The sequence below is a fragment of the Thamnophis sirtalis genome, unplaced genomic scaffold (genome assembly GCF_051295495.1).
Source record: "Thamnophis sirtalis isolate CommonGarterSnake01/CBP01778 unplaced genomic scaffold, rThaSir2_p1.2 scaffold_2, whole genome shotgun sequence".
NCBI lineage: Eukaryota > Metazoa > Chordata > Lepidosauria > Squamata > Natricidae > Thamnophis > Thamnophis sirtalis.
Window position 1 is genome coordinate 22,010,594 of NW_028261382.1, and position 14,293 is coordinate 22,024,886.

Consider the following 14,293-nt stretch of genomic DNA (forward strand, 5'->3'; position numbering starts at 1 on the left):
CTGCTTCATCACTGGAGGTTTTTAAGAAGATATTAGACAACCACTTGACTAAAATGGTATAGGGTCTCCTGCTTGAGCAGGGGCCTGGATTAGAAGACCTCCAAGGTCCCTTCCAACTCTGTTATTCTGTTATTAAAAGTCAGTACATAAGAGAGCCCAAAACTTTTTCTGATCTTCTACCTTTCTTTATTCCTTTGATCTTGGATGCTGTGGCATTAATTACCAAAGGGGAAAAAGCTTCCTATCCTGATCTTGCAAAATACTTAATCTCGTACAAGTACTTAATTTACCTGCTCACTTATTTTCTTACTATTGTGAAGCTTGGTCTCCAGGGCTGAGATGTTCTGTCAGTGGGTCTCCCCATCTGCTGAAGATCTTGCCAAACTAAGCGGATGCAGGCTGGTTGTGAATCACGAGCACAATGAGGCTAGGAAGAAAGCAAATGCCATTTTAAGCTACATCAACAGAAGTACAATTTCCAAATCATGGGAAGTAATTATTCCATTAGAGCCTGCTTTGATCAAAGCCTACTTTAAATACTCTCTCAAATTCTGATCACCACATTTCAAGAAGGATTCAGAATAAGTGCAGTGAAGAGTAGAAATTAGTGTGAATCCTGTGAAATCCTTGAAAAGAGAGGGAAGGAATCAGAGGTGGGTTCCTACCAGTTCGCACCTATTCGGTAGAACCAGTTCGTCAAATCTACCGAACCGGTTAGAAGAGGTTCCACCAGTGGACCCAGAAAGCAGGCCACACCTACAGAAGAGGTTCCAAAAAATTTTGAAACCCACCACTAGAAGGAATTGAGTATATTGAAGTTTAAGGTGAGAAGGGAAATACTATATATTAAGATGCTTCCAATAAAAATGGAATTGGGGGGCTTTGGGGTTGCTTACCTCTGCAGTGCCGCAAGCACAAAGGAGTACTTGTAAGAAGGTATTCTAACTTCTGTATACCAGGACCTTCTTTGGAAAAAAAAACAGTACAGAGCAAGATTCATTTATTATTTTATGAGATCTGTGCTGACTTCTAAGAGCCGGTAGCTGAGCTTTGTATAGTCCAGTATTTCACAACCTCAGCAACTTTAAGATGGGTGGACTTCAACTCCCAGAATTCCCCATCTAGAGTGCTGGTTGGGGAATTCTGGGAGTTGCCATCCAACCACATTAAAAGTTGCTGATATTGAGAAACACTGATAGCGTCCGTTGAACTTCGTTTTCCAAACTACACAGCCTTCCCGTTAAGCCACAAAGCCAGTCCTGTTACCTGAGATTGTGTGTTAGTATTTTGCAGACTTCATTCTGAGAGCCAGTTGTTCTACAAGTTGTTTTGCTTTTAGTAAGCAGGATGCAGCTGAGGAGTCAAAGGAACAAAAAGTTAAAATGCCTCCTTACTCAGGTGATAGGATAATGGAAAACCTCAAGCAATGTTACCTTTTTGCCAACGATTATCAGTGTGTCTTGTTGTTGTTTTTCTCCCGTTAAAGATCCAAATGTGGACGTCATCTATATTTGCCCCTTGGAATTAAGTGAAGAATTGCTGCACTACTACCATAAACTCCTGGGTTTGCAGCCAGCCGTTCGGTCTGGGAACCCCGAGGACGTTGGTGACCTACAGGACAGGTTCAAAATCCTCACCCCTGAAGCCATCAACAGTTTTCCTGTGAGTTTGTCTCTTCTAATTACTATAGCTGGGGGGAATGCCGTAAAATTAAATTGGAAATTTTATAACTTGCAACGCTCTGGTACCCATCAGTGAAATATTATTGCAAGTGTTAAGAGCTGCACAGATTAAGTGACTAGTTAAAAGAGTGTTAGAAATAAAGGCTGAAAGCTGAGCTCAGCTAAGGCCTTCACTGCTGATTTCTGCCCAAGCCTGGCCCCTTTTAAAACGATGAACTTCAGAGGTTGACCACATTATGGAAAGCAAATTGCACAAAATACTGCTCACATATCCCGTGGCTGAAGTGTGCAGATAGTTCCTGTTTTCTATTATATAATTCTTTTATATGCACACACAATTGTGTGCGTGTGTGTGTGTATACTGAGTGTGTATATGTATACACACACTGTATATGTATGCATGTGTGTGTAGATAAAAATATTCTATATTTTCTATTATATATTGCCCTACTCTCAGATACAAATAGTTGCACCTGATAGTATGACAAGACTCAGTGGATGAAAGCTTGTTAAAGAAAGATCCAACCTGGAACTAAATCCAGAAATTTCCTGCATTAATCAGTAGAAAGGCTTGCCTCCAGAAGTTGTGGCTGCTCCCATACTGGAGATTTTCAAAAATAGATTGGAGAAGGAGTAGGGTCTCCTGCTTCAGCAGGGTTGGACTAGAAGACCTCCAAATCCCTTCCGGCCGTATGATTCCTTAAGACATTATTTATTTAGCATATGATGAGAACATGCCAGAAGAGAAGTAAATATATATACACAGTCCTCGTAATTATAGGTAAACATTCTATGGGTGTATCGCAGTGGCCTCAAACCTGGATATCCAGTTCAGTTGTCCAGATCAGTGGTCTCCAACCTTGGCAACTTTAAGACCTGTGGACTTCAACTCCCACTGGCTTTAAGACTCCCAAGTCTTAAAAGTTGCCAAGGTTGGAGACCACTGGTCCAGATGACTCCCTGTGCCATGGCTTTGTGCAGATCTTCTAGGGAACCAGAGGATGCACGTTGTTGTGGCCAGTCTTGCACAATGTGTTTAATATTTTGCACCACCATCTCAGCAAGGGGAGTCTTTCCACCCCCACTGACTCAGGGCGGAGGGAATTCTTTTAGTGTCACACCTGATTCTGTTCAATTTTGTCCAGACGGAGCGAGTCAGGTCAAAACCTGGTACTTTGGCAGAGGGACCACTAATGGTCAGGCCACAAGGAGGCACCTGGACCCTTCCTCTTTCCGTGTGTTCTCGGGTTAAACTGGGATTAAGTGAATTAGCTGTTTTCTATCTTGGCCTATGTTCTGAATTGTTCTGTGTTTTATTCTCCTTTAGCCTCTCTCGTTTTTTATTATTGTAGCAAAATCTAATTTATGACTTTCCTTTCCATGCGCTTGAATTACTTTCTGTTTTTAATTGAGGGGTGCAGGATTAGTCGTAGTTTTGAATCCTTGATTCCCCAGCCTGTCAGTCCCCATCTCTCAGCCTAACTTATCACACAGGGTGGTTGTTGTGGGAAAAATAGAAGGAAGGAGTATTAGATACGTTTGCTCCCTTGAGCTACTTATAAAAATAAGGAAGGTGAGATAAAAAAACAAATAAATAATAATAATAATCCCTCTCTAAAGGAAGGGTTCTCTGATCCCCTAGATTTTTTTTGACCCCGCTGCAATGCAATAAATGCGGGTCCTAGGCAAGTTCCATAAACTCTGTTGAAGTTGGTAATCTTGTCTGCATCCCAAGGATTGCTTATTTATTTCTGTGCATGAAATCTAAATCCTTTTCACTGCAAGAAGATTTCTGGGTCATTATTAGAACTATAAAATTATGATGCCGTTCTCTACGAGAACTCTGTTTGTGTAGTACTATCACAACAGGCATATCTGCCAGCTCTTAAATTTTGTGCTGTTACAAGCTTGTTTGTATAGTTTAGCCGATTCATTGTTTTATGCAGACACTGTTAAATACATGGCTTGCTGCCACCTTCCAGAAGCTGTAATACAAGCCTTTTTTTGGCCAGAAGAAAGAAAAAAATTGTGGCTCAGAACATCTGGATTGCTGAATACAGTTTATTAGCTTTGTGTTGCTCATTTATGTTGTGTATTATGTAATAGTAAGTTTATTACTGACCATTAGAAATGAAAATAAACATAGGCCAGTATGCACATGTGCGTGGGGCATAAAGAGTGCGCTTTCAGGAACTTGGATGAGCAGACGATGAATTCTTTATCAAAGAAAGCTAAACCCTGGTATTAAAGTTAGAACTGCAAATGTGATGGGAAATGGGAATTAATAGTCATGTACAGATGGTCCTCGACTTACAACAGTTCATTTACTGACCATTCAAAGTTACAACGCCACTGAAAAAAGTGAACTTATGAACTTTTTTTACACTTCTGATTGTTGCAGCATTTCCTTGGTCACGTGATCAAAATTCAGATGCGTGGCAACTGACCCATATTATGATGGTTTCAGTGTCCCCAGGTCATGTGAGCCACTGGGTGATCTTCTGACAAGCAATGGGAAAGCCAGATTCACTTAACAGCCATGTTTCTAACTTAACATCTGCAATGATTCACTTAACAACTGTGCCAAGAAAGGTCACAAAACGGGGCAAAACTCATTTGACAAATGTCTCACTTAGCAACATAAATTTGGGGCTCAATTGTGGTTGTAAGTCAAGGACTATCTGCATGTAAACATCAGAGCTCGGTCAGCATAAAATGCAACAACAGATATTTGCAAGCAAAATAAGCTGAGATCTTTTGGAAGACAGCTTTGGGTCTGTATTCATTCCTCCATTTATTATTTATTTGTTAAATTTATTTGCTGCCTATCTCGCTGTGGGGTTACTCTAGGCGTCTTACATTGACAGAGGAGGGCCTGAGCTTCCTTGGTCATTCTTGGGCATGCTGGAGCCTTTCAGAAGTAGATTTCAGGTTAACAGAGTTGGTAGAGACCTTGTAGGTCATCTAGTCCAACCCCATGCCCAAGCAGGAGACCCTACACCGTTTCTGACAGATGGCAGTCCAGTCTCTTCTTGAAAGCCTCCATTGATGAAGCTCCTACAACTTCCGAAGGCAACCTATGTTCCATGGGTTGATTGTTCTCACTGTCAGGAAATTTATTCTTATTTCTAGGTTGAATCTCTCCTTGGTCAGTTTCCATCCATTATTCCTTCTCTGGCCTTTGGGTGCTTTGGAGAATAGCTTGACTCCCCTCCTCTCTGTGACAGCCCCTCAAATATTGGAAGATGCTCTCCTGTCTCCCTGGTCCTTCTCTTCCCTAGACTAGCCATGCCCAGTTCCTGCAACTGTTCATCGGATGTTTTAGCCTCCAGTCCCCAAATCATCCTGGTTACTCTTCTTTGCACTTTTTCTAGAGTCTCCACATCTTTTTTACAGTATGATGACCAACACTGGATGCATTATTCTAGGGTGTGGTCTTACTAAGGCTATATAGAATAGTATTAGTACCTCCCTTGATCTTGATGATATCCCTCTGTTAATGCAATTTAGGATTGCATTGACTTTTTTGGCTGCCGCCACCCATGGCTGGCTCATATTTAAATATTTAAGTAGAGGATGAGATGACGTCAGAGGGTGTCTGTATCTTTGAAAAAGCACCAGGGCTCTGGTGTTTTGGATCCCATGCAGACATTTAGATTTTAGCATATGATAGTGTTAAGCTTTTTGTAATCTATCACTATAATTAAAGGGAGCTTATAGTGGCTTTACATGCAATGCCATGCAGTCCAATTCAATACAACACAGTACAACAACACAACACAATACAAGTCTCCAGAAGAATATGCCCTAAATATTACCACTTGGTTAGGTACACTGTTTGTCTTACTTGTTTATGCTGTTGCCAGATTCCTGCACAGGTTTATGCTTTTATCCATTTCTACGTATTGTTCTTTTATTCCTCCCCTATTTTAGGCACACCTTACAGCAGGCCATTCTACAGATTATAAAGACAAAATAGGCTTGCTACTGAGAGTATCATTAAGAGAGAGTTTCAGGCAATCACAGATCCCAGATGAATATTCCAGCACAATTTATGTTTGCGAACAACTGGTTTTCTGATATACAGTCTCCATGTTGTGGAGTTGCGCTGAAAATAGAATTTGTGACACATTCCAAACTTTTGTCTCCTAATATTTTAAACAAACCCCTTTGAACTGAATGACTGTTACAAAAAGGGTTTGTAGCTAATGAAACTATTTATCTTGCGGAAAAGAATATGGCACAGAAAAGGTGTTTTGCAAATGAAATCATTTGCTGAAAGAGCCGTTCAAAATACTGATCTTGGTGGGCTGAAATATCAACTTGGGAGGCTTGGTGTGCGTTCTTCATTTTTTTTCTTTTTTTCTTTGGTATTGATTTTTCCCCCCTGACGTGGTAGAATCAAACGGTGCCAGAAGTGTTGAGATGAATCACTGTTATCCAAGGGCTGCAAGCTTCTCTTCCGAGTGACAGAAGGAGAATTCCGCATGGATCAAATAAATACAGATGTGTAGTAATTAGTTTTATTCCCAGCGAGCCCATTTCCGACACACTAAAGATGTGAGTGATTATGGAACCTCACCCCAACAGCTTTTATCAATTTAAACTGCTACGCTACAGGATAGGTCATAACCCAGCCTGCTATTAATAATGTATTTATTGCACTCAACATTATAAATTAGCTCTGTGGAAGAAAAGGAAAGCTCACTTCTTAACGAGACTAATGTCCTCCTCCTCCAGAACCGCCCCATGTCCCTGGCTGCCTTCTTGAAATACAGCCCTAAGACCCTTAAAAGGGTCAGAAACCTGGTCCAAGGCCAGGAGGCCTATATCGTGGGAGGCCTTCTGAACCAAGACGACCTGGAAGTGGCCGATGCGTTAGACTTGCCCATTCTCGGCTCTGATCCAGAAGTGGCTCATCTCTACAGCACCAAGTCTGGAAACAAAAGAGTCTTTGACGCTGCAGGGGTTCCGGTGCCTCCCGGGCAGTTTGACATCTATAGCAGGCAGCAGGTAAGACTGGCCACCGGCTGGGCAGGTGAGGAAATCTGAGACTATTCGGATGCGCCATTTCTTTTCCTTCCATTCTTACTTGGATAGAGCTCAACCTCTGCTGCCAAAGGTCCAGAGGACTCAGCCCCGGAACTCAATTCCTGAATGGTCAGTAAGGGAGCATTATAGTATATATAGGTTCTCCTGCATGAGCAGGAGGCTGGACTAGAAGACCTCCGAGGTCCCTTCCAGCTCTATTCTATTCTATTCCATTCCATTCACTTTTAGAAATAGGGCTTATGACAAATCTATTAGAATTTCACTGAACTTTATGTCACACTGCGGATTCAGTGATGTCAGAAAGAAATATTGTAATACATTGCTTAAATACAAGTGATTGGTTTTTGATTTAGAAACACTGAGCTGAACTATGCAGTTCAATGTAGAACTCCAGCATAAGTTTATCCGGCTTTTGCACAAGCAGATATGAAGGCTTTGTAATCGGTCTTCAGTGTTGCTAAGTGCTTAATAACAGATTATTCTGCAAAGATGACAAATGTTACATTTTCCTGGAAAAGTGTGTGATTCTTACACCCTTCCACAAATAATACGACTTGTATTATTTCACTGCTTCTTACACATCAGTCATTGAAGCCATGCGACTGTCAGCATGGCTGGTGAGAATTAGGACTTCCTGAATGGTTCTTTTAACATTCCCTCTCTGACACCCTTCATGTGTGCTCAATCATTAGTGATGCTTGGACTTGCTAGGGGTTCTGGGAGTTGTAGTCCAGCAGGACACCTGGTCAGGGAAGGCTGCATTATGCAAGCCAAATTGAAACTCCCAGAAATGAGCTCCGACAGCAATAACACCACATATAGCCATGACCTTGGGAGACAGGAGTAGAGACGCTGCTTAGGGGAACAATCGGATGAGAGAAGATGTAGCCCTCATCTGTATAATGATTGGCAGAGAAAGAGGTTCAGAAGGGACCCTCCCTAGTTTTGGGGCTGTAAAGGAGAGGATTTGTACTTTCAGACTTGCACAACTGTGCAAGATCCAAACTGGGTCAGTCACTGGGACCAGAGGTTTAGTCTTCCAAACTTCCAGACTCGTGCTGGAGCCCATCCTCAGAGAATGAAGGTGACCCAGATTGGATCCTGCAACATTATCCAGGGACACCTTCATTTGCCTTCATTCGTTGCACAATTCTGTTAATGTAGCCTTACAATAAAGTAGAATTAGTTTATCTGGTTGTGTTTCCTTTCTAGTCTGCTCGGAAAGGCTGTCTTCAGTCTGGAAAGCCTGAAAATACAAATCTCCCGCTGTCTCTTCTACAGCCAAAGAAGTCGGAGGGTCCCTTCTGACCCTCTTTCCCCACTCATTGCGCAGCTGCAGGCTTATCTGGCCGTTCCCGAGGCAGCATCTCCCACCACCTCAATCTCCCAAGGTCTTCTCACACACCATTACAGGAAGCTATGGGTTCCTTTGCCAGAGGGTTAAAGTGCAAACCTTTGTTCAGCCATTTTTTTTAATTCAAGGCATTGGTGTAATGCCCAAGTTACGTGTTTTGGTGCTCTTTCCTTAGCTTCTTTTAAGGGGAAAAAACATTTGGGCCACAAGTATTCTTCAGTGCAGGGCACCAACCTCAAACATCTTTCCTCTACTTGGTTCCACACAAAAGTACAGAAATAATCTCTGAAAATAAAAATGCCAAATGACTGTAGCCCTGGATATAGTTTGCCTCCTTTGTTGATTTACTGCACTCACCATTGCCATGGTTTTATGAAAGGGCCAACAAAATCTTCTCCAAATTCCATCTGAGGGCCCCCTTTTGAGACTTGACAACAGTGTTTTTCAACATTGGCGACTTTAAAATGAGTGGACTTCAATTCCCAGAATTCCCCAGGTAGCCATACTAGCTGGCGATTTCTGGGAGTTGAAGTCCATCCATCTTTAAAGTTCTCATGGTTGAGAAACACTGCATTACACTAATCCTCAGCCTGGCACCAGAAGTGTTTGCTTGGAAGTAAGTTCAGTTGAAGTTAATGATATTTTCTCTCTCCAAGTAACTGTAATAACAATCACTAATTGTCTGAGCTTAATAAGCATCTGAACAATAATCCACAGTACATTTTTTCATAATAAAGTTCCCAAACAGTGGACTTGAATTATCCTGCAAATGCATTTAGGTACAGGAACTCACTTACATAATTATCGAAGCAATGTGCCAATTTTATAGCTACCTAAATTTCATGGATAATTCTTTGCCTAATTTGCTACTATCTGCAATTTTTTTAGCACTCGGCACCCCCAATCACAATATGCTTTTATGAATTGGACATCCAATGAAAAGATTCCCTTTGTTAAGGTTTTTTGTCCCTCTATATTCTTCCCCAGTTTTATAGCAGGGCATTTGAGGCTGTGAAGATCAGTCTAGGGCCACAGCTCATTCCTCATGGAGAGTATGTGTTTTGAATTAGATTCTGGGGTGGGGAAATGGAAGACATTTCCAGTTCTAATTTGAATTCCAATTTTAGGAATGATATGTACAATCTTATAGATGGGGATGGAATGGAGTGCTGTGGAATATAGGCTTTGGCAATGAAATCAGAACTAAAAATAATTCATGTACCTGTCAATCCTGCCTTAACTTGAACCTTTAAGCAAGAACAATCCTTGACTTCATTTGTTGAGAAAGGTATTGTTTAATAAAGGTTAAGTGGATTACAGTAAAGCAAAGCCAGAACTGAGGTTTGCGTGCCAAATCCCAAGGTATAACCTTTCCTCTCCCAGACACTTCCCCTTGCTGGTTCTCTTCCCCCCACCAACACATCACCAATCAGTTTTAAAAGACATGTTTTTGAAAGTCATTCCTGCAGCTGCATTCTTCTCCCAGAGAAAGGACCTTGAGAACTCCCCCGCGAGAGGCATGCTTCTTTCCATCAGTTTCACTTTCCCCCAAGCATTCGCCCTTCCTTCCATCCTCCCTCCAGGGTCCATGGCAGACTGGCATTGAATGATTGCAAAGTGCAGGAATGAGGTAGAAGTTCTGATGGTACCCTATTGACCCTATAGAAATTCTTAAGTCTTCTATAGCATTAGACAGAATTGTTAAAGAATTACAAGGGAGCAAGGTATAAATATGGGGCCATTGGTAGTCTCTGAGCATGATGGTTTTCTTGTAAATGTTTCATTACCAAACTAGGTGATGTCATCGATGCTGATGATGTTGCCTAGTTTGGGTAATGAAACGTCTTCAAGAAAACTACCAAGCTCAGAGAGCACCAAGGACACACACACACACACACAATTCAACCCTGAGCTGTACATGTTCTTTTCTTTCGATATATACGTAGGGAGTCATCAAATGACTCATTGCAGTTGAATCATATAGAGCAGAGGTCTTCAAACTTGGCAACTTTAAGACTTATGGGCTTCAACTCCCAGAATTCTCCAGCCAGCATAGCTTGGGAGTTGAAGTCCACAAGTCTTAAAGTTGCCAAGTTTGGGGACCCCTGATATAGAGCCTATGTACGAGTTTTCCTTGCCCAGCACTCAGCACATCTGTGTTCCAGGTAAGTTTCCAGCTTCTGCTGATGTCATGCAAAAACATTGGCTCCCAAAGTTACAGCAGTTATACGTGAAAAAGTCGGATATCTGGAGGACAGAAAATTTGGGGCATGCAGCTCTATGCTTCCATTTGGGCCAGATCCTATCTGTGAGAGCCAATCCCTCCTGCAGAGATTCGGGCTCAAAGTACAGATGCTTGCTGGGGAGTCTGCATCATTAGAACATCATTGGGCACTTCTCCAGGGTGAGCTTTCCAGAACCAAAACACCTGAATGGGTCTCCTTCATGCCTCAAAGCATTGCTTTTTAATGTGCGGTTTTTAGTTTTAGTTTTCAAGAATTGAAGGATTCTGGAGTACCAGTAGCAATTATGAACAATTACATTAATACTTATTTATAACATTCACTATTCCAGTTTTCAATGAATGATGTTTTTAGAAAAAAATCCTCTTACCTGCTTGTGTTATAGGAAAACCTAAAGATGTTAGAGGTTGAGGCAACTGCCTGGAAAAAGTCTGAAAAAGCCAATCCTTGGGTGCATTGGAATGCTCCCTGGGCTGTGTGGCTTCTCACCCAGCCTTCCTTTGTAATGAGTAGGCATCTCCCACAGTTTGGAAGGCTGCTGTTTACTCAGTACCAGAGACAATAGCTGCACTGGCAGCTGATTACTTTATGAGGTCAGATATCCTCAGCTGATCTATGAGTTTCCATCCTATATCCCTATAATCCCTATAATGAACGCAGGCATTTTGGCAGGCTTAAGGACTATAACCTCACCTACCAAGGCCTCCCCAAGAAGAGAACCCTTTGATTTGTAAGGATGTTTGTGTAAGAATGAGGATTTTCAGGAAAGCAGAAAATCTTCCTTCCTTCCTTCCTTCCTTCCTTCCTTCCTTCCTTCCTTCCTTCCTTCCTTCCTTCCTTCTTCCCTTCCTCACACTCACTCACCCACTCAAATCAATAAATAAACATTGCCAAAATCCAGCCACTTTGCTAGAAAATCTAGTCTGGGGGTGCTAAGTGAAGCTGGGGTCCACAACTTGTGAGCCTCTCATTTGGATAAAAAGTAGATAATGCAGGAAGGTAAACTTATAGCCTGACCTATTAATCATAGTTATATAAAAATAATATACTACAGTGTGATGCGCCCAATATATTGACCACAACGTTATTGTCATTGTTTTGAATTGTACCCTAAAATTCTACTTTCACATCTATTTGTCTCATGTTATTTTTATTTCCTCCTGTAAGCTCCCTATGAAATATTGACGGGAGGTGTTAAATAAAATAATCAAAGGAAGGTGACAATAATTTAAGGCACAGTTCAATTTTCACTTAAAGATAGCTCATAATTCTTTCCATTGGTGCAATCTTTACAATTCTATTGATCCATTTCATTTCTGTAGGGGTCGTCAAGAGAAAACCTATTTATTGGACTTTCAGAAGGAGCAAATAACGAGACACGGAGCAAATAAATAATAATTCTATGTGGATTGTTGAAATAATAAAAGATTCCTTAAATTCCAGTATATGAGCCACTGTAACAAATTCCTCCCAAGTCAGTCTCTTTCAAAAGTTTATACTTTCCATCTCCTTAACAAGGAGTATTTCTCTATCTAGTAAAAAAAATGCATAGCAGTACATTTCAAATACTCAGTATTATTTGACTGTTTGAAATTACTGTTTGAAAAATACTGTTTCAATATTTGAAATCATTAATTTCAAATAGTTTTTTTTATAACATGTCACTGTATTATAAAAAAAGATGTTGAGACTCTGGAAAGAATGCAGAAAAGAGCAACAGAGATGATTAAGGAGCTGGAGGCTAAAACATATGAAAAATGGTTGCAGGAATTGGGTTTGTCTAGTGTAGTGAAAAAAGGACTAGGGTTGACATGATAGCAATCTTCTAATATCTGAGGGGCTTCCACAAAGAAGAGGGAATCAAGCTAGTCTCCAAAGCGCTCGAGGGCACAAGAAGAAGCAATTGATGGAAACTAATCAAGGAGAGAACCAACCTAGAACTAAAGAGAAATTTCCTAACAGTGAGAACAGGTGGAATGGCTTGCCTTCAGAAGTTGTGGGCGCTCCATCACTTCAGGCTTTTAAGAAGAGACTAGACAGCCACTTGTCTGGAATGGTATCTCCTGCTTGAGCAGGGGGCTGGACTAGAAGACCTCCAAGGTCCCTTCAAACTCTTTTATTCTGTTCTGTCCTGATCATATACTATCTAGTGCTCTTACATTCCTTCTCTCTTGGTTTTATCTCTGTGTTGCACAGAACATATGGACAGAGGTTTGGAACATGAGTTACCAAAGGAGAAGGACTAAACCAGAAAATAAAACCTTCACATTTTTCTCCCCCAGATGATTGAGGCCCTCAGTCAGCTGATTATAGACAACATCGAAGTGCAACGTTGGGTGTTCAAGGTGGATAATGAATTTGGGGGAAATGGGACTGCATTTTGTGACATCGCTAAATATCTCCAATGCTATGATTGGATTATGAAGGAGCATCATCGATACGGAGCAGAGATATGGAGTAAGAGATGGGCTCATGTAAGTCACTTTCAATTTCATCCATTTTGAGCAGGTGATCTCAAAAGGTAAACCCTGGAATGGGAAGTCCAGAGGATACTTTTCCTTCCAGGCTGTGGGTTCTGGATCAGTCCCCATTAGAACCTCTTCTAATTGTAGGAGATATTAGTTTGATAAATATAATAATTTATCAGGAATTCAGTGGTAGCTATTTTCAAACAGTGCTTTGATTAAGGACAAATCAGGTTGACCTCATGTTCTGTCACCTTAACCAATATTAATAATATTAATCCATAATGACATAATATTTTGTGGAATAAGAATTCAGGCTTGTATACTGAAATTCTTGCAAGCGTCTGCTAAAATAAATTTGTTAGTCTGTACAGACTATGCCGTATTTTTAAATCTTTGAACGGAAAAGAACAAAAACTTTATGGAAGCACAATAGAAGTTTATGCAATGTATTAAAACAATGCAATGTTTACTCCCTGAACGCTTATCTGAATTTCCGTGCCTTAATAGAAGTATCTTCTTATTTACCCATCATGCATTTTATCCCAGGCATGAATCCCAGGGCTCATCTCCTCCTGCATCCAAGATGCTTTTTCCAAAAGGCAATTGCAGTTTCTTGGAGTTTTTTTCCTTCGAAAATGTTTTGCTTCTCATCCAATAAATTTGCTCGGTTCCAAATGAAGGCAACTATGACTTGGATGGTTGAGAATCTCCATGGGGACCTCCTGGTGTAGTTCATCCTTCTCTCCCCCTAGAGGTAGTCCTCAGATTATGACCCTCAAATTGGGACCAGAATTTCCATCGCTAAGTGAAACAGTTGCTAAATAAAACATCAAATGACCGCAAAAGGGGTGAAATCCAGCAGGTTCTGACAGGTTCTGGAGGTAGCGGAAATTTTGAGTAGTTCGGAGAACCAGCAAATGCCACCTCGGTCTGTCCCCAGAGTGGGGTGGGAATAGAGATTTTGCAGTATCCTTCCCCTGCCACACCCACCAAGCACATCATGCCCACCAAGCCATGCCCACAGAACCAGCAGTAAAAAAAATTTAATCTCACCACTGCCGCCACAGTTCCAGCAGTCCCTGTTGCAGTTGTTAGGCCAGAATATCCTGCTTCTCTGCCCTGTGTAAACTGCCTCTGCTTTGACTCCCCCCTCCACACCTATTCTCTCCCCCTCCCCTCCTTCCAGTTGCACTGGAAGCTCTTGGCCCTTTGTGATGCCTTGCAGGAGGAAAGCTGGTTAAGCAAGCAGCCCCAGCACCAGGCTCCCCTCCACCCCTCTCTGAGGTCCACAGACTGGTTCTCCAGACAAGCTTCCAACATGAGCTAAAGAGTGCCCGCTGTGCCTGCAGGAAGCCTTCATCCCACTGCACCCTTCGGTTGCGCCCCAAACCTTGGTTCTCACACAGCTGCCACCTTCACCCAAGGATCAGCTGCTGCTGATCTCCATCCCACTCCTCCACCATGCTGTCCATGGTCTGTGGGCTATCTCTCCTC

The 14,293-nt window shown here is 41.7% G+C and overlaps 1 protein-coding gene across 1 annotated transcript in view; it reads left to right on the top strand.

The window, feature by feature from the left end:
• The window catches only part of IQCH (IQ motif containing H), a 107,612-nt gene that overhangs the window by 44,668 nt on the left and 48,651 nt on the right, over positions 1–14,293 (top strand). The window contains exons 12-14 of the mRNA XM_087704386.1: positions 1,487–1,662; positions 6,423–6,695; positions 12,614–12,805. Coding sequence (XP_087560512.1) covers positions 1,487–1,662; positions 6,423–6,695; positions 12,614–12,805 — 641 coding nt within the window. The remainder of the gene's footprint in view (positions 1–1,486; positions 1,663–6,422; positions 6,696–12,613; positions 12,806–14,293) is intronic.